The sequence below is a fragment of the Sorex araneus genome, chromosome 2, assembly GCF_027595985.1.
Source record: "Sorex araneus isolate mSorAra2 chromosome 2, mSorAra2.pri, whole genome shotgun sequence".
Classification (NCBI taxonomy): Eukaryota; Metazoa; Chordata; class Mammalia; order Eulipotyphla; family Soricidae; genus Sorex; species Sorex araneus.
Window position 1 is genome coordinate 51,100,640 of NC_073303.1, and position 21,746 is coordinate 51,122,385.

The 21,746-nt window shown below is 63.9% G+C and overlaps 2 protein-coding genes across 3 annotated transcripts; one reads left to right on the forward strand and one right to left on the reverse strand.

The window, feature by feature from the left end:
• The first annotated feature begins 4,617 nt into the window (after positions 1–4,617).
• CFAP410 (cilia and flagella associated protein 410) lies at positions 4,618–7,662 on the forward strand. Of its 2 annotated transcripts, none has more exons than XM_004602483.2 (7): positions 4,618–4,793; positions 4,866–4,884; positions 5,303–5,349; positions 6,060–6,289; positions 6,462–6,585; positions 6,804–6,891; positions 7,156–7,662. In XM_004602483.2, the coding sequence occupies exons 1-7, from the start codon at positions 4,717–4,719 to the stop codon at positions 7,285–7,287; spliced, it is 717 nt and encodes a 238-aa protein (XP_004602540.1). In that variant the 5' UTR covers positions 4,618–4,716; the 3' UTR covers positions 7,288–7,662. The 2 variants fall into 2 exon arrangements, with proteins under 2 accessions (XP_004602540.1, XP_054982967.1); XM_055126992.1 differs by having other exon boundaries at positions 4,646–4,793; positions 4,866–4,999.
• An 85-nt stretch (positions 7,663–7,747) lies between these two features.
• PFKL (phosphofructokinase, liver type) lies at positions 7,748–20,288 on the reverse strand. The gene is made up of 22 exons (XM_055126323.1): positions 20,144–20,288; positions 18,523–18,596; positions 15,453–15,530; positions 15,050–15,239; positions 14,801–14,966; positions 14,683–14,727; positions 14,460–14,568; positions 13,731–13,826; positions 12,350–12,442; positions 11,700–11,825; positions 11,163–11,227; positions 10,939–11,002; positions 10,450–10,596; positions 10,240–10,310; positions 9,969–10,056; positions 9,730–9,882; positions 9,160–9,324; positions 9,008–9,069; positions 8,820–8,931; positions 8,426–8,525; positions 8,129–8,234; positions 7,748–8,056 (listed from the first exon to the last, which is right to left on the reverse strand). The coding sequence occupies exons 1-22, from the start codon at positions 20,226–20,228 to the stop codon at positions 7,909–7,911; spliced, it is 2,343 nt and encodes a 780-aa protein (XP_054982298.1). The 5' UTR covers positions 20,229–20,288; the 3' UTR covers positions 7,748–7,908.
• Positions 20,289–21,746: the final 1,458 nt, after the last annotated feature.

Sequence of the window (21,746 nt, forward strand, 5' to 3'; positions counted from 1 at the left end):
CCACAGACACAACTCCCAGACACACTCCCACAGACACACACTCCCAGACACACTCCCAGACACACTCCCACAGACACAACTCCCAGACACACACTCCCACAGACCCACACTCCCAGACACACTCCCAGACACACTCCCACATGCACTCAGACACATGCCACAGATACACAGCCCCACAGATACACTCCCAGACACACTCCCAGATACACTCCCACAGACACACTCCCACAGACACAACTCCCAGACACATACTCCCACAGACACACACTCCCAGACACACTCTCAGACACACTCCCACAGACACACACTCTCAGACACACTCCCACAGACACACAGATACACTCCCACAGATAACACTACCGGACACACTCCCACAGACACACTCCCACAGACACAACTCCCAGACACACTCCCACAGACACACACTCCCAGACACACTCACAGACACACTCCCAGACACACTCCAACAGACACAACTCCCAGACACACTCCAACAGACACACACTCCCAGACACACTCCAACACACACTCCCACAGACACAACTCTGACACACTCCATCAGACACACACTCCCACAGACCTACAGACACACACTCCCAGACACACTCCCACAGACACAACTCTGACACACTCCATCAGACACACACTCCCACAGGCCCACAGACACACTCCCAGATACACTACCAGACACACTCCAACAGATACACGCTCCCAGACACACTCCCACAAACACACTCTCAGACACATCCTCACAGACACTCCCACAGACACACAGACACACTCCGACAGATACACACTCCCAGGCACACTTCCACATACTCCCCCAGACTCACACTCTCAAAGACCCACACTCCCTCAGACACACTCCCACAGACCCACACTTTCAAAGACCCACACTCCCATAGACACACTCCCAGACACACTCCGACAGATACACACTCCCACAGACACACTCCCACAGATACACTCCCACAGATACACACTCCCAGACACACTTCCACAGACACACTCCCACACACTTCCAGACACACTCCCACATGTATTCTGACACACATGCCAATAGATACATACCCCCACAGACACACATTACAAGGTGTGGAGGTTGATGTGGAGGTCTCGTCCTGTTCAGCAGGGAGAACCCTTCGTGGGACTGAGAAGGGGATGCAGCCGAATGAAGAGACGCAGAGCCCGGAGGAAGAAAAGGCGTTTATTCTATGGCAGTTACAGTATTTATACCTCCATGCTGGGAGGAGGTGATATAGTATGCATGCCAGGACCCCCAATAGAAATACAGGCAGTGGCACGGGCGTTAGCTAGTGATAAACAAATGGTGATAGGATAAGATCAGTAAGATCAATAAGATCAGGAGTGGGAACCTTTGCTAGGTGTGGCATGGACGTTAGCTAGTGATAAATGGTGATAGGATAAGATCAGTAAGGTAAAATGGCTCCCTACATACAACAATGCACTTCTACAGACACATTCCACAGACACACACCTCACAGACATACTCTACTGTCATACTGCCATAGATACACACCACAGAAACTCCACATACTCCCACACGCCCTCCCACACACTTCACAGACACTCCCAGACACACACCCACACCGATATACTCTACAGTCACATTCCCACAGATACTCCACAGACACTCCCAGACACACACTCCCACCAATATACTCTACAGTCACATTCCCACAGACACTCCACAGACACTCCCAGACACACATCTCCACCAATATACTCTACAGTCACATTCCCACAGATACTCCACAGACACTCCCAGACACACGTTCCCACCGATATACTCTCTAGTCACATTCCCACAGACACACTCCATAGACACAGACTCCCAGACATTCCCAGATACACTCCAACAGACACACTCCCCACACACTATCAGATTCATACTCCCACAGATTCATACTCCCACACACTCCCACATACCTACATGTTGGAGTCTTTTCCAAGTCTCTGTTCAGCGCACTCTTGTCCAGAAAGGGGCCACCGCTCAGGGTCCTGAAGACAGGGCCGAGCTTCCCTCCAGCTAAGGGGAGGGGTCAGGGAATAGAGTGAACCTTGCCACCACCTCCTCCAAGGGAAGAGAAACAGGCACACGAGCACGGTGCGGGTCCTGCAAAGCAGCTCCGCTTTATTGAGACGTCAGGCCTTTATAGTTGAGGAGGGTGGTGGGAGAGTGCAGCTGGTCACACACAGGGTGATCAGAACAAACATGTTTCCTATAGATAGGGTCATACCTTCCCCGTGCATTTGCCAAAAACAGCCTGTCCCCAGATAACACTGACTTGTGATATACATGGCAACAGGCTTCCCTTCAAAGCAGGCCAAAAGGTGTTTCTCTCCCAACACATCTGCCCGCTGGGTGGGCCCAGGGATTAGTGTTACACGTCAAAGCAGACCAAAAGGGGCTTTTCTCCCAACACCTATATGTACACTCCTCCCCATATGCACTCATATACAATATATATGCACATGCACACATGCACACACTCACGCACACACAATACACACACATACACACACATGCACAGACTCATGCATACACATATTCACATATGCTCATGCCCTATGGTAGCAGCTCAGCTGTGTGGGTCAGAGTTGGGGGATGCCAGTAAGGAGAAGCCCACGGAGAGTGGGGGTGGCAGGGCCAGTGTTGGGTGGGCTCTGGCAGGTGTTTGGAGATCAGTTAAGAAAACTGGTGTATTGGCCGGCCTTCCTTCTCGGAGAGAACAGCACGTCCATCTCATGTATGAGGCTGTTCTGCCCCACCCCCACCCCCCTCTGCCTTCTGGGGACAATAACTGGCCTCTGCCCAGAACACAGCCCTCAGGCTGGGCATGAACCTGACCACAACACTTTTCTAGACAGGGCTGTGGGCACAAAACCATGAGGCAGGGAGGGCATGGCCAGGGCCACCATGAATAATGCAGAGACTCAGCAGGAGGGCTGGGGCCCCAGGTAGGGGTGGGGGAGAGCGGCTCCAACAGCTTGTGCCCAGACACACACACACACACACACACACACACACACACACACACACACACATATACATGCACAGATACACTGACACACTGACACTGACACAGATAGACACCAACACCCACATACTCAGACAGATGGCAATGTACAGACACACAGATACACCAGCAGACACACGAGTACACAGACACAGATACACACACATTCATGCAGTGTATGTGCTGGTGTCTACAAATGCAGAGACAAAGTCTGCGCAGAAATCGGGGCAGAAGTCAGCAGGGGAGTCCTGACAGTCCTGGGGTCCCCCAGAAAGAAGAGTATGCAGGAAGGGGAGTGGGGTGCAAGGTCAGGTGTGTGGGTCACAGGGTGCCCTCTCAGTGGCTGTGTGCAGAGCCTGGCGCCCGAGGAAGGCCACACCCACTTCTGCCACTGCCGAGGAAACGGCCCGGGGCTCATTGAGAGCAGAGGCCCCAAGCGTGCCTCAACCAAACAGGCCGCAGGGACGTGGAAAGGAAGGTGGGCTAGGAAGGTGGGCTCGCCACGGCCTGAAGGCGCCCAGGGCCGGGCCTTGTGGGGAGGCTGGGCGGCACCGCCCCGCCAGCCACCCCCTGGCCACACAGGAGTGTCCGACAGGCCGCTCTGCCCTGCCCGAAGCTCACCCCGTTTCCCACGGACCCACCCCCGCCCCCGCACTCACTCCGCGCCCCAGGCACCCCGAGGAGCAGAGCTGGGCACAGGGTCCCGGGAACAGCCTCGCGGTGGGCTTGCCTGCAGACCCCAGGCCTGGGCGCAAGCCTCCGCCCACCCAGCAGGCCTGCACCCCCCTCATCCACCCCTGCCCACCGCCAAGGGTCTAGAAGTGGAGGGGTCGGGGGCCAGGCGAGCGCGTGGGCTGGGTCGGACCCAGAGTCCTCTTCCCACCGGGCCTACCCCTGGAGGGGGCCACTCTCTCCCCCGCACCCCTACGCTCCCGCGGCCCAGGGACGCAAGAACCGAGACCCCAAAGCTGGTTCTTCGGGCGTCCCCCGAGTCGGGGCTGAATCTGCGCCCGGGAGGGCCAGGCGGAGGACACGGCCAGCCCCTCTGCTCGCCTCCGCCGACGGCCCTCGGGCTGAAGCCGGGCCGGCGTTTGGACCTTCGGCCGAGCAGGACTGGGGCTCGGGGTGCGAAACCAGGCGTGACACCCGAGGCATCCCGGGCGGCAGGGGCAGTGGCTGAGGGCTGGGAAACGGCTCAGAGCGCGGCTCCCAAACTGCGCAGGCGCAGGACGCGCGCGCGGCCCGGACGCAGGCGGAGCCGAAGGGCGGACCGGAAGTCGGGCGCGTGGCACGGAGGAGCCAATGCGCGGGCCGGAGTTCAGGGGGCGTGTCACGGCGGAGCCAATGTGCGGACAGAAACCGGGGGGGCGTGGCATAGCGGGCGGCGCAGATGCGCGAACAGGAAGTCCGGGAGGTGCGGCACGGCGGGAGGAGCCTATGCGCGGACCGGAAGCCCGGGGGCGTGGCACGGCGGAGCCAATGCACGCGCGGACCGGAGGCCCGGGCGGTGCCACTGCGCCTGCACAGCCCCGCCCACCCCGGTCGGCCTATCGGCTGTGGGCTCCGCCCCTGGCGACGCAGGCCCCGCCCCTGGAGACGCGGCGCGGAGGAGCGGAGACCTTCCGGGCTCGCAGCCCGGCCCGGCCCGGCTGTGGCTCGGCGCGGCCCGGCCGCCATGAAGCTGACTCGGAAGATGGTGCTGACGCGGGCCAAGGCGTCGGAGCTGCACAGCGTGCGCAAGCTCAACTGCTGGTGAGCCGGCGGCCGCGGGGGCACGCGGCGCCCTCGCCCCGCCCGCGGTCACCGACTGCCCTCTCTCCGCAGGGGCAGCCGCCTGACCGACGTGAGTGTCCGCGGAGCGTCCCCCGGGGACCCAGAAGCCGCCGCTGCCGCCCGAGAGCCCCGGGGCTGCAGGAGCCTCGCCGACCCCTGCGTGGCCCCTCCGCGCTGCTGTCGGAGTAGGCGGGGGGCTCGGGGCCCCGTCCCGGGCGGACCCCGAGCGTCCCCGCACAGCGCGGGCTCCGGGCCGGCGAGGCCGTTTCCTGGCCAGGCCGAGTGGGAAGCGCCTCCGGGCTGCCCTGGGGGAGCGGCCGCGGGCTCCCGGGCTCCCGGCACTGCTGTTGGCGGGTGGAGGGCAGCACGGCCTCTGTCCGGGCTCCTAGGGCCCACCGCGGCAGGATGCCCCGCCCCCTTTCCAGGCGACAGGAGCGGGGAGGCCCCCCCACCCCCGCACCCCTCACACTTGCATCTCTACCCCCTAGATCTCCATCTGCCGGGAGATGCCCAGCCTAGAAGTGATCACACTCAGGTACTGGGCCCCAGAGAAGGGGGTCAGGGACCCCTCTGAGACCACCCACCCGCCCTGGCCTCTGCCTCCCGCTGGCTCTGCCACCCTCCCTCCAGGCACACCCTCGTGGCAGTGGGGAGCCAGGGCTTGCTCCCCTCTCACCAGGTGCGGGGCGGCCTGGGGTTGTGGTGGACCCTCAAGGGCTGTTTGGAGGATGGGGAGGCCAGGGCAGCTGGGCGAGTGGACCTTGGGGCCACCATGCAGGGGGAGGCCCGGAGCACAGGCATCCCATCTGCACTCTCCCGCCGGCTCGCTCCTCCCACAGCCCTCTCCCCTGCTGCCCCGGTGACCCCAGGCTGGGCAGTTCCAGGCTGCTGCTGGCTCTGGCCTCTGCTTTACAGCCGCCTCCGTTCTGGGCAGAGCCTCTTCCTTGGGGCTCTGGCGCTTGGGCCCTGACTGCAGAGGCACGTGCAGTGGTCCTGGCCCACACAGGCCGCCCCCCCTTCGCCCCAGAAGGATGTTCTGGATGGCTGGGGGTCGCGGGCAGGCTGCAGGGCCCCCAGTGTGGGGGGCGAGGGGCTGTTGGTGCTGCTGACAGGGTTTCAGCCCACCCCACCCGCTGTCCCTTGCCCGGTGGGCCAAGGGCTCAGCTCAGTGGTCATGCAGAGTGCCTGGTCGGGCCCCTGACGTCGGGGGAGGACGCCTGCACTTACCAGGACCCGTCCCTGCAGTGTCAACAGCGTGTCCACGCTGGAGCCCGTGAGCGGCTGCCGGCAGCTGAGCGAGCTGTACGTGCGCCGGAACCGCATCGGCAGCCTGAGCGAGCTGGCCCACCTGCAGGGCCTGCCGCGCCTGCGCGTGCTCTGGCTGGCCGAGAACCCATGCTGCGGCCCCGACCCGCGCCGCTACCGCCTGACCGTGCTGCGCGCGCTGCCCCGCCTCCAGCGGCTGGACAACCAGGGTGGGTGCCGAGCCCCTCTGGCAGGCGGCGGTTCTGCCCTGAACCCACTGGGCCCGACTCGCACCTCGTGCATCCCCGGGGCTCCCACCTGTGTCCTCACGCTTCCCACCTGCTCCCCCTTGCATGCCCCGTTTCTCAGCTGTGCCCTCATGCATGCCCTGTCTGCCCACAGCTGTGACAGAGGAGGAGCTGTCCCGAGCACTGATAGAGGGAGAGGAACTCACAGCCCTGAGTGTGGGGCACCCTGCACCCGAGACCCAGGGGGACTCCCTGGGCTACAGCGAAGAGGAAACGGGGTGCGTGATGGGGTTACAGGAGGGCTGCCTACCTGCCCTTCTCTGTGGTGGCCCCTGGCCTGTGTCCAGGAGCTGGCGTGGTGGAGGGAGGGCAGTGAGGCTGCAGAGACCCTTGTTACTGAGGGCGGAATCCTGCCTATATGGGGGAGGAGGGGGGAGGGCCCTGCATCGGTGCCAAGGGGTGTTGGGGGCCCACCCTCACACCCGGCTCCCTGCAGCACCGAGGTCCAGCTGGGTCAGAAGCCTCCCACCCAGAGTCACTTCCCCTCGGCACACACAGAAGCCATGAACGGCTGCAAGACCAAGGTGAATGCATGTGCCCACTGGGCCAGCCCGGCACAGGGGCATCAGGAAGGGCGGGAGCGGGTCCTGTTCTCACTGTGGTGCTGCTGCCCCGCCTCCCCTCTACCCTGCCCCAGCCGCGGGCAACAGGGTCAGTCCTCAGCCCCCTCAGCCCACGCCAACATGTGGGCCAGGGCCCTGTGGACACGGGAGCAGGGGCTGCACCAGCCGAGGAAGCCCCTGCAAGGGCCAGGCACCCACGGCCGGCCTGGCCGGTCTCGTCTCCAGGGCCATGTCCTGAGCGCGGTGCTGCTGCTGCTGCATGAGCTGGACGCCGAGGCGCTGGAGACCGTGCACCAGGGCGTGGTCAGCCGGCTGCAGGCCCTGCATGCACCCGAGGTGCAGGAGGACATGGAGTGACCCAGGAAGCGACCACCTGTAGGCAACCCCCACAGGATGGTCCCGCCCTGCAGTGCACCCCAGGGCTGGCCCTTGGAGGGCTGGACAGCCGGAACACCGAGTCCCCACCCAGCCTCCTGTGCCGTGAGCGCCACCTCAGGTGAGCCCCCGCTTGGGCCGGCCACCCAGTGGTCACACACGGGGACCGCGCAGGGACAAGAGGGGCCCTTTACTGTAGGCGAGCCCTGCTGGGGGCTGTCCCCTGGAAGCCAGCACAGCGGTGGGCCCCGAATCCCAGGAGGAGCTGCTCGGGCAGCCTGTGGCATGAAAGGTGCCCCGCTGCCCCCAGCCCGAAGTGACCATACTGGACTCAATAAAGGTTGTTCACAAAGCCAAGCCCAGAGTGTGCCGACCATGCCGCCCCACCCCTACACAGGGCCCCAGCCCCAGCCCCCACAGGGCCCCCACATCAACACACAGACCAAGGCTGAGGGTTTCATTCTAGAAAAGGCTCTGTCCAGTCACAGGAGCAGGACCACAGGGAGATCGGGACCGCCCCCACCCGCCCCCGGCACTGAGGGACTGGCCGCCTGGAGAGAGACTCGGGGAGGCGGGCCCAGCTTGGAGGCACCCCACCACGGCTCAGAAGCCCGTGTCCACACTGAGGCTGCGGCGTGTGACGTGCTCCAGCTCGCCGGACACGTAGTCGGCCATGCTCACGCGGTAGTGGGCCAGCATTTTCAGCAGCAGCCGCAGGCTCAGCCACCACTGCTGCCGCGGCATGCGGTGCCTGCGGGTGCGGTCAGCGGTCAGCAGAGGGCAGCGTCCCCACGCCCCCATGCCCCCCCTCCCCAGCACTCACTCGAAGTCCGTTTCCTTCTTGAGCTCCGTCACCGGGCTGAAGGCCACGACCTTCTTCCGCAGGCCAATGACCACGGCCGAGTCCGGGGAGTTGGCGAAAACACGTCCTGGGCATGTAGGAGAGTGGGCGGGCGCCCCTGGCCCTGGCCACCGCCTCCACCCTCCCGTGGCCACGCCCACCTTGGCTGGCCCCGCTCACCATCCACCAACTATCACCATGGCCCAACCAAACCAGCACCTCCTGCCCGGCCAGCCCAACACCCCCAGCACCTCCCACCGGCCCGGCCCCCGCACGCACCATTGCGGTAGAAGGCCTGCAGCTTCTCGGACATCCAGAGCACGGCCTTCACGCCCAGCTTGGTGCCATAGTTGCGGTCAAAGGGGGTGGGAGCCCCACCCTGCAAGGAGGGGTGAAAGCAGGCAGGTCCACGTGGTGCAGGCGCCCCCCGACACAGCCCCTGGGGCTGTCCCAGGCAGCTGACCATGCCCCAGACCCAGCCCGAGGCCAGCTCCAGAGGCCAGGCAGTGGACTCCTCTCTGGTGGGGGTCCCTGTGCCCGCTTCTGCTGGGCCTGCACAGAACCCGCCATACCCGCTGTGGGGACACAGGACACAGGCCACACCTGCCGTAGGAACATGGGGACATGGGCCACACGTGCTGCCCAGATGTGGGACACGGGCCGCCCACCACACCTGCTGCAGGTGGCCCAGCACGTTGGTCCTGCAGTCGAACACGCCCTTTCCCTCGGAGGAGTAGAGGCTGTACAGGAAATCCGTGGTGTAGTGATCGTGGCACCTCTCGTTCCTGCAAGGGCACGGGCCTGGACTTAGTGGCCACTCGGGGGTGGCCGGCCCGCCTGCCCACCCTCCCGCAGCCTCACCGCAGCACCAGTCCCCTCTGGATCTCAGTCTTCATCTTCTCTGTCATGTGCTCCACATTGGCCTGCGGGGAGGGGGGGAGGGCGTGGCTGAGGGGGCGTGGCAGACCCAGGAGGCCTGGGAGGTCGGGGGCCTTGCCGGGAGGGGGCCTCACCTTCAGGTCGTGGATGCTGAAGGGGTCCTCAAAGACATAGGCAGCGTCGGCGCCCACGGCGATGCCGGTCACGGTGGCCAGGTAGCCGCAGTAGCCACCCATGGTCTCCACCACGAACACGCGGCGCTTGGTGCCTGAGGCCGACTGCTTGATGCGGTCACAGCTCTGGGGACAGGGTGCGGTGAGGCACTGCCCTGGGCGCACTGGGCGGCCCCGGCACAGGCACCCGCTTCTCTGGGTGTCACCTGGCCCAGAAACCATTCCTGCCTCCCAGGCGCCAAAAACATCTGAGCCCAGCAGGCGCCACAGGAGGGTCCATCCCTCCCCGGGGGTGCAGACGGGTGGGGGCTGTGTTCCGAGGGGAGCCCAGAGAGGGGTCACGTGTACCCCAGGATTGGCGTCCCCCACAAGGAGTAAAAATGGGGGAGGCCCCGGCAAGGGGCTGCAGAGCTGTCCCGACCCCCAGCCCCCCGGCTCAGAACCCCAGGGGTGCGAGGCCGGTAGCCCCCTGCTGGACGCCCGAGTGTGGGTCCCTCCGTCCCGCCCACCCTGGCCGCCCGTGGTGCCTACCTCCATGGCGGCATTGACAGCCGTGTCAGAGCCCAGGCTGAAGTCGGTGCCCGGCACGTTGTTGCTGATGGTGGCGGGGATGACGCACATGACGATGCACAGCTCCTCGTAGTGGCCGCGCGCCTCCATCAGCTGCAGCACCCCCTCGTAGGCCTGCGGGGGGCATGAGAGCCCGTGGGCGCCAGCCGCGGCAGCAGGAGCCGCAGGGGTGGGGGCGTCCCTGCCCGGCCGGGCCTCACCTCAAAGCCCCCAATGACCAGCAGGGCGTGGATGCTGTGCGCGCGGATGTTGGCCACGATCTTCTCCAAGAAGGCCTTGGGCAGCGTCCTGCACCAGAGCAGGCACGTCCCGCAGGGCCTGGGGCTCCCTGGCACAGACCAGCCCCCCAGTACTCGGGACCCAGCCAGCCCCCGGCGGGACACAGGCTGGGCACGTCAGAGGGTCTGAGGCCCAGGGTGGAGCCCCCGGCTGAGCCTGCGCTGGACGGCCACTGCAGGACCCGCCACTCACCTCTTGGTCCCCAGGACGGAGCCGCCACGCCCCAGCCAGCCGGCCACGTCGTGCCAGCACACTTCCTGCATCTGTGAGGAAAGGGGCACAGGGACAGCGGGCAGAAGTCTGCAGGGCCATGGGGGGCACCGGGGCCCGCACCTCCCACCCCTGCCCCCGTCCCCCTGCCTACCTGCCCCGTCTCTGTCCCTGTGTCCCGTCCTTGCCTACCTGTCCCCCCGCCAGGCCCTCGAAGCCGTCGTGCACCACGTACACAGTGTGGCCCTGGGAGATGGCGGTACGCACGGCCGAGCGCACGGCCGCGTTCATGCCGGCTGCCGGGGCGCCCACGTTCAGGATGGCCAGGGCGAAGCTGGACTGTAGAGAGGACAGGGGCGTGGCTGGGAGGGACGGTGGCTGCCGCAGGAGGCACAGAGCCCCAGGAACCGGCTCATCGGGGGACAAGGCGCCCCCGCAGTCCCCGGGGCAGGAATACAGGGCAGGGAAGTCACAGCAGCGGCGTCAGCACCCCTGCCAGCCCCGACCACCCTCAGAGGACCCGCCCCTGCCCCCAGACCTCAGGCATGTCCTGCCCCACCCCGGTGACCCAGGGCCATTCCTGGGCTCCTCAGGGCGCCCGCCAGGGCGTCCTGCCTGGCGTGGAGCCCGGTCTGTGCCCCTCCCCACGGCCTGTGGGCCCGGTGCCTCGGGCGGCCTCACCTTCTCCTTGGCCGGCTTCTGGTGCGCCAGCATCTTGTACATGTTCCAGTTGTTCTCGAAGCTCCTGTGGGGAGGCAGGTGGGGACCAGCGCTGGGTGGCCAGAGACCCTGGAACAGGTGCCCCAGACTCTGCGGGGCGTGGCGCCCAGCCTGCCCGGGCCCCCACCGGCTGATCTGGGACTGGGCGCTGGCGCCTGCGCCCCCGCCCCGCCCCCACCCCTCACCTGCCCCGCAGCTGAATGGCCTCTTCAAACCGCAGCTCGTCCATGGCCTTCTGCACTTCCTTGGTCTGGGGACAAAGGCTCGGGCTGGGGGGCCACAACCGCCTCACACAGGGCCCAGCCGCCAGCTTCCCAGGTGAGCCCCCTCAGGCCTGGGCCCCGGGGGGGAAGCCCAGCAGCGCCCCATCCTGAGAGGGTCCAGGGCACGGACACAGGGGCCCTGGGGAGCCCCGGGCCCACCGTGCAGCCAGGACCAGCACCCGGTGCAGCCGCTCTGCCCTCTCTGCCCCTCCTGCCCCCAAACCCCTCCAGACCAGGCGCTCCCCACCTGCCCTCACCGCCCCTGACACCCTCCCCCAGACCCGGGCACTCCCCACCTGCCCTCACTGCCCCCAACACCCTCCCCCAGACCCGACACCCTCCCCCAGACCCGGGTGCTCCCCACCTGCCCTCACCACCCCCAACACCCTCCCCCAGACCCGGGCACTCACCACCTGCCCTCACCACCCCCAACACCCTCCCCCAGACCCGGGCACTCACCACCTGCACACACTCCATGAGCGGCAGCCGCACTGGCTGGTTCCCCGACAGACTCACAACGCAGGCTGGGGTGTCAGGAGTGGCCTCGAGCAGCGCCATCACTGCCTCCACCCCCATCTTGCTGCTCTGGGGTGGGAGACACACACCTCAGTCATGTGCACATGCAACACACACCAACAGCGGGCATTACCACCCACCCCACACATACACACTACATACACCTCACACCACACAGACATTACCACACACTCCCCCACACACACACCTCACACCACACACAGACATTACCACACACACACCCCACACACACCTCATACAACAAGTATTACCACAGCCCACACCCCCCACACACACTCATACCTTACACCACACATAATTACAGACATTACCACACGGCACCACAGCCCCCACACACTCACTCACACTTCATATCACACACAGCAGAAGTTACCACACACACCACAGTCCACATATGTACTCGCACCTCACACGTACACAGCACATTGCCACACATGCACCACAGCCCACCCCCTGGATTCGCATGTCACACCACACACAGAGCAGACATTGCCACACACACATCCCACGCCCTCCACCCCCTCACGTCACAGACTCCACTCCCCCCGCCAGCCAGAACCAAGGCCGCCTACCAGGACGCGGTCGAAGGCAGACGGGGTTCCTCCCCTCTGCACGTGGCCCAGCACGGTGACCCGCGTGTCGAAGCCCAGTCTCTGTGTCACCAGCTGTGTCGGGAGAGGGTCTCAGGCCGCCACCCCAGCCCAGTCACGCCCTGTGTGAGGCAGGTTGGGACGTGGAGGCCTGGCCTGTGTTTGGATGCAGGGGAGGGGCATGGTCGGGTGTGTAGTGAACTTGGTGGGGTCACGTGTGTGTGTCTGTGGTATGGTATGTGGCATGTGTGGTGTGTGTCTGTGGTGTGTGTCTGTGATGTGGCGTGTGTATGTATGGCTTATGTGTGCATGTGGCGTATGCATGGTATATGTATAATATGTGAGATGTGTGTGGTTATGTATATGTTTATGGTGTGTGGCATGTGTGTGGGGGCACGTGTATATGTGTGTGGTGTGTGCATGTGGTGTGTGGGATGTGGGTGGGTGTGTGGGTATAACATGTATGTGTGTATGGTGTGTGTGGGATGTATGTGGCGTGTGTGGTGTGTGGGGGATGTGTGTGCCATGTGTTGCATGTGTGGTGTGTGTGGGATGTATACAGCATGTGTGGGATGTGTGGGGAATGTGTGTGGTGTGTTGTGTGTGTGGCATGTGTGGTGTGTGTGTGCCATGTGTATGATGTGTGGAGTGTGTGGTATGTATACCGTACGATATGTGTGGTATGTGTGATGTGGCGTGTGAGTAGTATGGCGTGTGGCGTGTGTGTACCATGTGGTGTGTGTGGTGTGGTATGTAATGTACATGGTTTGTAGTATGTGTGCCATGTGTATGGTATGTGTGTGGGGTGTGGGGTGTGTGTGGTGTGCAGCATGTGTGGCATGTGTAGTGTGTGTGGCATGTGGAATGTGTGCGGTGTGTCATGTGTGGTGTGTATGTGGTGTGTGTGTGGTGTGTGGCATGTGTGGGTGTGTGTGGCATGTGTGGTGTGCGGCATGTGGAGTGTGTGCGGGTGTGTCGTGTATATGGTGTGTGTCGTGTATGTGGTGTGTGTCGTGTATGTGGTGTGTGCGTGTTGTGTGTATGATGTGTGGTATGTGTACCATATGGTGTATGTGGTGTGTGTGTGGTGTGTGTGCCGTGTGTGGTGTGTGTGGTCTGCGTGGTGTGCGTGTGGTGTACATGGTGTGTGGTATGAGTGCTGTGTGTGTGGTATGTGTGTGGCGTGTGTGTGGCATGTGGGGGTGTGGTGTGTGGGAGGTATGGGGGACCCGCAGGCTGTTGTGGTTCTCCAAGCAGGGCCCGGGCAGGGTGGGCGGGGGGGGGGGGGGCACCGGGCCTGGACAGGCCCCTCCCGCAGGAGCCCGGCTCTGAGCTCAGGCTGGCTCCAGGTCGCCCCACTCACGTCCTTCACGTAGCGGGAAGAGATGGGTTTGCCGTGGCGGTCGATGGCGCCCTCCGCGATGATGATGATGTTCAGCCGGGACCCCCGGCTCCGAGTCTGCATGAGACACGGGAGGGCTCAGCCAGCGGCCACCAAGCCCTGCCCAGGAACAGCCCCCCGTACCAAAGGCTCCCGGGACAGGAGGGACAGGGGACCCCAGGAGAGCTTGGGGCAGCCCCAACCCCCCAGAGGCCCTGGACAAGAGAAGGGCCCTTCACAAGACCCCTCACAGCAAACGTGAGGGTCGCAGGATTCCTTCCTGGACCCAAGGACCTGGTGGGGGTCACCCTGATCCACGGGCCAGGACTCCCCACAGCAACTGGAGCCCTCACTATGGGGACAGGGAGAGTAGCTCCTATGAGGCCCAGTGCAGGAGGAAGGGGAAGCCAGGACTAGAGGGCTGCCTGGAGGGGGTGGCATGCTGAGTTGACACAGCAAAGGAGCCCAAATCTCCCTCAATCTCATCACAGGAGGGGAAACTGAGGCCCAGAGAAGCAAGTCAGGGGTCAAGGGCCATACCCAGCACAGAGAAGAGCCAGGCCAACCATCTGCCCACTCGGTTCCTCCCTGTGGAGGTTAGGTCAGCCAGGGCCTACCAAGCTCCTTAGCCTGCCTTTGGCTTCACCAGGGAGGGTTCAGAAGTTGGTCCTGGCCCTCCTCCCAGTGCCCAGCGGGGACGGGGCCCCTCACCTCGCCCAGCCTCTCACACATGAAGTTCTCCCAGCCGTCCTCTGGGGGCGCCTCGGGGATGAACAGCCAGTCGGCACCCGAGGCCAGGGCGGACACCAGGGCCAGGTACCTGGAGAGGGAGGTGACTGCTGCGACCCCCTGCAGTGGCACAGAGCAGGGACGCCACCAGGGCAAAGAACACCAGCCACGCGCTCCCCCAAGGCTGCAGCCCCGACCCGCATACCCGCAGTGGCGGCCCATCACCTCCAGCACAAAGGTCCTCTGGTGGCTGCGGGGCAGAGGAACAGGGGTGAGGGAGGCCGGGCGCGGGCACAGCCCCCTCCCCCAGGGCCGGGCAGCACCTCTGCGCGGTGGTGGTGATGGCGTCGATGACCTCCATGATGCGGTGCAGGGCCGAGTCCGTGCCGATGGTCATGTCAGTGCCACAGAAGTCATTGTCGATGGAGCCCACCAGCCCCGCGATGCTCAGGTGGGCGTGGGTCTGCGCCGTGCTCGCCGAGACCCTGCCTGCAGAGCCACGTGAGGCCCGCGGCCCCCTCCCCCCTGTGCCCCCTTCCCCCCCAACCCGGCCACGGGGACTGCGGACCCACCTGCAGCCACCAGCTCCTCCAGCAGCCCGCCCCACTCCTTGCGGAAGATGTTGGCGCCCGTGAGGCTGCCGTCCCCGCCGATCACGCACAGGTTGGTGATGCCGTGCTGTAGTAGGTTGGCGGCGGCCGCCAGGCGGCCCTCCCGCGTGGTGAAGGCCTTGCAGCGGGCACTGCCGATGATGGTGCCGCCCTGCGCGGGTGCACGGGAGCTGGAGCTGGAGCTGGGGCCCCGGGGGCCCCCGGAATGGATGGGCCAGCCCAGGGCCTCCCTGCACCCCAAACAGTGGCAGGAGGAAGGGGAAGGGGGGGAAGAGGAAGAAGGGGCAGCGGGGGATGGGGAGGAAGGAGAGGGCGAGGGCGGAAGAAGCTGAGGCGGAGGCAGACGCAAGCACAGGGGCCTCACCAGCTGGATGATGTTGGAGACACTGAGCCACGTCGCCGGCTTGATGTTCTCGCCTCCTTCCACGAGGCCCTCGTAGCCCTGGGACACGGGGCAGAGTGAGGGGCGCCTGGAGCATCCACGCGGCACACGCGCGCGCGGCACCGGAGAAGGTGTGTTTGTGGGGAGACCCGGGCTCCTGGGCCCCTGCAGGAGCGCCCCAGGCTGTTGGGGCGGCAGACCCGTGGCCCTCAATGCGTCCAATCAGAAGCAGGCCCAGGAGCCAGCTGCATCCAATCAGAAACAGGCCCAGGAGCAGTGCCCAATCAGAAGCAGGCCCAGAAACTCCGTCCAATCGGAAGCAGGCCCAGAAGCTCCACCCAATCAGAAGCAGGCCCAGCAACTACGTCCAATCGGAGCGGCGCCAATCAGAGGCCCAGCAGCCCAGCCGGCTCCCTTTCCTCGCCCTCCCCCACTTGGAGGGTCTCCCCAGGGCTGTCCCCAGGTCCACACGGCAGCTCAGTCACGCCTACTCCTGCATATGCCATCCATCATGCACCAGTCCCCCTCGGGAGGTGGAGGTGGAGGGTCCGGGGTTGTGGCGATGGGGAGGCAAGGACGGGGCAGGGACAGCGCAGCGCCCCCCACCCCAGCTCTGGCCCTGCAGGCTGGCAGTGGCGCCCCCGCCAGGGACGCCTGTGGACTGGATGAGGGAGGGACACATGCGGCCCCCTGATGGCTGGGAAGGTGCGGGTGGAAAGGCGAGAGGTGTGGACAGTCGGTCTGGTCACTGTAATCGGGGGCTAGCGTCCCCGACCCCCACTCCTCCCCTCAGCAGAGCCCACCTTGCTGAGCCCACCTTGTCAGCCCTGGGCAACATGCAGACAACTTGAGTGTGAGTGTGAGTCTATGTGTGACAATGAGTGTGTGTATGAGTGTATGAATGTGTGGGTGTGAGTGTATGTATATGCGTGTGAGTGTATGAGTGTGTAGGATAACATTGGTTTGTCCTTTCTCCCTGGCCGCAGGGAGTTTAGGTTTACTGAGTAATACCCACCACAGTGCTCCCGAGGCACTCCCATTCCCGGGTGTTTATCTGTAACCTCTTTGTGCTGTGCTTCCCTCACCGGTCAAACACGTTTTTCCCTATTCAGACTCTTAACTTGTAAGGTCAGATCCTTCTAGGACACTTGATTTGTATTTGTAAGTGAAATACTGCTTTTCTCTTTTCCTTATGTCCTTTGCATAGTTACTTCAGAGCAATGTCCTTTTTGTATAGAAACAGGAAGACAGTTAATACTATGCTTCTGTAACTTGGGAGCTAGCTGACTCCAAATAATAATTCACTCCAGGGCATCTATTTTCTCAACTTAAGCCTCAGTTACCCTTAGTTCTTAGCACTCCGAAAGCAGGGTCCTGATAAGGGACTGGATGGATCCAGGGCAAGTTGTGAGCTACCCTGGAATCGAAATGGGCCAAGCCAAGTGCCATAATACTAAATTATAAGTTAAGAGCATGGTCATGGACAAATTCTGTCATGACCCAAAGAGTAACAACTGGCTTAAGACCCTGCTAGGGTTAGGAAAGACTAATCTGGCCTGAGCACTGTAGTCTGAGATCTACAGTGAGATGTCCCCAGGAGAGCAACCCTACAAGCTTAATGTATCTCTTACTGTGGCCATACAAAATGACTAATATTAGTAAGAAGTAGAATTAAGGCCAGAGTGGAAAAGCAGCTCACGGCCACCAAATGCATGTGGCGGGCAAGAGGCACCGCCACTGCCTGCCGCGCTTATTTATTTTGTGATTACACATGAGTGAGAGAGAGAGAGAGAGAGAGAGAGAGAGAGAGAGTGTGGTGGCACATGCTGGAGAGGCCCCCGGGAGTGCTTCTCCACAGGCTGTCCCAACCTGGCCTCTGCAGAGCCTCCTTCACCAGGCCCACGGCCCAGCCTGGCTGCTGGGACAGGAACCCTCCGTGCCAGAAGCCACGGGACAGGCACATGGTCTGCGAGCTGCGGGAGGACACAGGCCTCCATCTAAGGGATGCCAAGTCGGGCCCTGCCTCCCTCTTCTCGGCCAGAATGGGGCTGCGGGACACAGGCCAGCTAGGCCACTGCCTGGGCTCAGAGAAGCAGAGCAAGGGACCCACGACCCTTGGCAGGGCAGCCCTCACAGAGCCCTACCTGCTTCCCTCTGCTGCTCACCGCCAGGGGGGAGCTGCCCTACCTAACAAAGGAGGGGGCTCAGGAAGTAAAGGGGCGTTGAGAGCGGCCAACTCTGGGGCTTGAAAATGCCAAGAGCCCCACTGGAGCCTGTTCTCAGAAGATTCTAGAACATCATCAGGGCGTTAGTGCCATCCCGCAACCTAGAGGAGCAGCTCAGGTATACTGGTCTCTGTACTTCCACCGAAAGAACTAACACACGGGGCAAGAAAGCGACAGGCCAGGCCACGTCAGCCACACAGAGTGTGCATGTATGTGCCTGTGTACATGTGTGCGTATGCTCATACACGACAGGTGTGTGTGTGCATGTGTTCATACAAGACAGAAGTGTGTGTGTTGCATGTGTGCGTGTGCACATACAAAACACGGATGTGTGTGCTCATACAAGATAGGTATGTGTGTGAGTGTGTGCACGTGCTCATACAAGACAGGTGTGTGTCAGCAAGATGAGCACAATGGTATGCATTTTGTCAGAGAAACAGGGCTGTGTGGTGTGTGGGTGAATGTGGATGTGAGTATTGGTGTGTGGGTGTGCATGTGGGGTATGTGTATGGTGAGTGATGTGTATAATGTATATAGGGGTGTATATGTGCGGGTGTGTGTGGTGCGTGATACTGTACACATGGGTGTATATGTGTGTGTGTGTGTGGTGATTGGTGTGTGTACTGTATATATGAGTGTGTATGTGCTGAGTGGTGTGTACTGTACATATGGGTGTATATGTGGGTGTGAGCAGCTCTGAGGCCTCAGGCCCACACAGACCTCCAGAACTGGAGGGGTCTCCTTCAGTCTCCCCACCATTGGGGCCTCCAGGCTGCCTCCCCATTGATGCTGAGGGAGATGAAACGAGTGCCTGACCCTTACCTTACCTCATAGATGAGGAAGACTTTGGCGCCCACGTAGATGCCCATTCGAGTCACAGCCCTGACGGCAGCGTTCATGCCTGCAAGGAACAGGAGCACTGTCCGGGGGCGCAGGAGCCAGGGGGTGTGGGGAGCACTGTCAGGAGTCAGGGGGCATGGGGAGTACTCTCAGGACACAGGAGTCAGAGGGTGTGAAGAGCACTGTCAGGAGTCAGGGGGCGTGGGGACCACTGTCAGGAGTCAGGGGGCGTGGGAAGCACTGTCAGGATTCAGGGAGTGTGGGGAGCACTGTCAGGAGTCGGGGTGTGGGGAGCACTGTTGGGAACATGAGTCAGAGAGTGTGGGGAACACTGTCAGGGCACAGGAGTCAGGGGGTGTGGGGAGCACTGTCAGGAGTCAGAGGAGATGTGGGGAGCACCATCAGGAGTCAGGGTGTGGGGAGCACTCTTGGGAACATGAGTCGGGGAGTGTGGGGAACACTGTCAGGGCACAGGAGTCAGGGGGCGTGGGGAGCACTGTCAGGAGTCAGGGGATGTGGGGAGCACTATCAGGAACGGGTGGGACACGGTCAGAGGGAGGCACAGCGACATGGGGATGTGGGGCACTGCCAGAGAAGAAACGCGAGAGGGCAGCAGGCGCAGGAGGCCGGGGACCCTGCTCTAGCACTGCGCCCAGGCGGCAGCCCTGGAAGGGGGGGGCCACCTCCACACACCCCTACCCCAGAGCATTGGGAGGAGCCCGTGACCTCTGCCCTGGACTCTGCCTCCTCCCTGATGCGAAGGAGCCTAGAGCGAGGGGCGGGGACCCAGTGGCTGGGGTCCTCCCACTGGCCGCGATGAAAGTCACCGCACGCATGTGCTCCTGCGCGGGGGCCGTCCTGGAGGTCAGAGGGCAGAAGCTTCCCCCGGGGAGGGCGCCCCCAGGGCAGGACCCGCAGGGCAGCTTCCCAGGCGTGGGTGCCCTGCTGGGTGCCCAGGGCAGGTTTCATGCGCGTGGGGACCCCGGGCTCAGCAGGCTCTGCGGGGCAGGCAGCTGCCCTGCAGCCCTGCGCCGGCCCACGCCTCTCCCACCGCCCCGACCACCCGCGGGGGCCCCTCCGCAGCCGGAGGCGCGCGAGCTCCCTCCGACCGGGAGCTGGAGGCCAGTGAGGGGCCGACCGGGAGCTGGAGGCCAGTGAGGGGCCGGGCGAGCTGGCCGCGCCCCCGCCGGCAGCGCGGTGCCCTCTCCCCCAGCGAGCCCGAGCCAGGGGCCGGCGGGGCGGGGACGGGCCCTCTGCCTCCCCGAACCCGGAAGGCTCCGGGCGGGGCTCCAGCATGTGCGGGCCGGGCGGGCGCCGGGGCTGTCCGGGTCCCCGCGGGGCGCGCGGCGGACACACCCCCGGGCGCGGGGCGGGGCGGGGCGCGGCCGTGCGGAGCCGCACGTAGGACCCGGCGGGCGGCGCCCAGGGGCAGCCTAGGGGCAGCGGCGGGACGGGCGCGCGGACGGCGCCCAGGGGCAGCCGAGGGGCAGCCGAGGGGCAGCGGCGGGACGGGCGGGCGCGAGGACAGCGCCCCAGGACCCCCGACGCTGCGCGCGCCCGACGCCGAGCCCGGGCCGGGGACATGCGCGCCCGACGCCCCGCGCCCACCTTGCGCGTCGCCGCCGCTGGTCAGCACGCCGATGGCCTTGCCGGCCCCCGACGTCCGCAGCTTCTCCAGGTCCACAGTGGCCATGGCGGCGGCCACCCGCTTCGGCGCGCTCCTCTCCCGCCGCCGCCGCTGTCGCCCGTCCCGCCCCGCGCGCCTGTCGCCGGCCCCGCCCCGGCGCTGGCCCCGCCCCGGCCCCGGCGCAGGTCGCCGCCCAGTGCCCTGCGCGGGTCCCCGCGACCCCGCCCCACGCTCGTGCCGGTGCCCCCTTGGCCCAGGAGCCCCTCGGAACCGCCCGGCAAGGACTTCCCCCGGCGGAGGAACGGGCCCAGGGCTGCCCAAGGGCGGAACCGGTGTCCCCTGGCCCGGGGCCTGTCTAACTTCCTGCCCGGTGTGGAGATCAGGAGCCCACAGCCCGCTGGGGTCCGCCCTCTCACCCACTCACTCACTCACTCACCCACTCACTCACTCACCCACTCATTTCCCCCCATTCATTCACGCACTCATTCACCACTCACCTGTTCATTCACTCACACCCACTCATTCATTCATTTACTAACTCACCCACTCAGATACCCACTCACCTACTCTCCCACTCATTCATTCACCCACCCATTCACCCATTCACCAACACACTCACTCAGCCACTCATTCATTCACCCCCTCTCTCTCTCTGGGTCTGGAACTGGCCTCAAGTAGGGGGCATGGGGCCTGAGTCAGTGTGTCAGTCCAACACACTGCACCCTGGAAGCTTCATGGGGTGAGGGGTCCCCCGGAAACCCAGGGCTGCGGGGAAAGGCGGGGCCCTGCAGATGCTCCCCGCGGTGCACCCACACCCCTTTTGAGCTCAGTGGTTCCACAGAAGCTTTGCTGAGCAGCTGGGGTGGGTTTTCTCTGCCACGTCGTCGAAGTGTCCTGATAGTTTCTCCCCTGTGGGGGGAGGGGGAGGCAGAGTCTCGCTGCAACACTGGCCCGAGAGGGCGCAGCGCCCTGCTTGCCCTTGGACCTGACTCCCTGCTCTCCAGGGCGGCGATAAGGGCCTGCCAGCAGCACAGAGTCCTGGGGTGCGAGTTCTGCAGATAGTGGCAGGGCCACGTGGCAGCCCGACAATGCCCCCACGCGCAGGCGGGTCCCTCTGAGTGATAAGCTGTGCCCTGTTGAGTGGGTCCCAGAGTCTGCCCTGAGGGTGGGAGTGACGGGGGAGGGGGGTGTCAGGCACTGATTGCTGCCCTGGAGCCTGGTCCCCGAGGGGGCCCCACACCAATGCCCACTGCCCCGTTTCTCACTTCCTCTGGTTCCCGATGTGCATCTCTGTGCCCTGAGCCACCCAAGGCAGGTGTGACCCTGGGCCTGGGGCCTACTGGACCTCCCGAGAGGCCAGTGACTGCTCTGATCCCTGCCAGGGGCTGTCAGCTGGGGGCTCTGAGGGCAGGGGTGCAGGGCAGCGGGCGGGGACCAGCCTGGCCTGTGCTGAGCTTTCCTGTGGGCAGTGGGGGGTTCTGAGACAGACACCTCCGGTTACTCGGGGGTCCCACTCACCCCTCCTCCCACTGGGATGAGCTTCCATCAGTCACTGGTAACATGGGATGCAGAAGTCACAAAGAA

Excerpts from the sequence above, each read along its gene's own strand:
- CFAP410 (XM_004602483.2), top strand. The coding sequence starts at position 4,717 with ATGAAGCTGACTCGGAAGATGGTGCTGACGCGGGCCAAGGCGTCGGAG. Across the intron at positions 6,586-6,803 it reads TACAGCGAAGAGGAAACGGG|CACCGAGGTCCAGCTGGGTC; the intron begins GTGCGTGATGGG and ends GGCTCCCTGCAG. Across the intron at positions 6,892-7,155 it reads TGAACGGCTGCAAGACCAAG|GGCCATGTCCTGAGCGCGGT; the intron begins GTGAATGCATGT and ends TCTCGTCTCCAG.
- PFKL (XM_055126323.1), bottom strand. The coding sequence starts at position 20,228 with ATGGCCACTGTGGACCTGGAGAAGCTGCGGACGTCGGGGGCCGGCAAG. Across the intron at positions 13,827-14,459 it reads TGTGTGAGAGGCTGGGCGAG|ACTCGGAGCCGGGGGTCCCG; the intron begins GTGAGGGGCCCC and ends TGTCTCATGCAG. Across the intron at positions 8,932-9,007 it reads CAGAGGGGACTGGTGCTGCG|GAACGAGAGGTGCCACGATC; the intron begins GTGAGGCTGCGG and ends GTGCCCTTGCAG.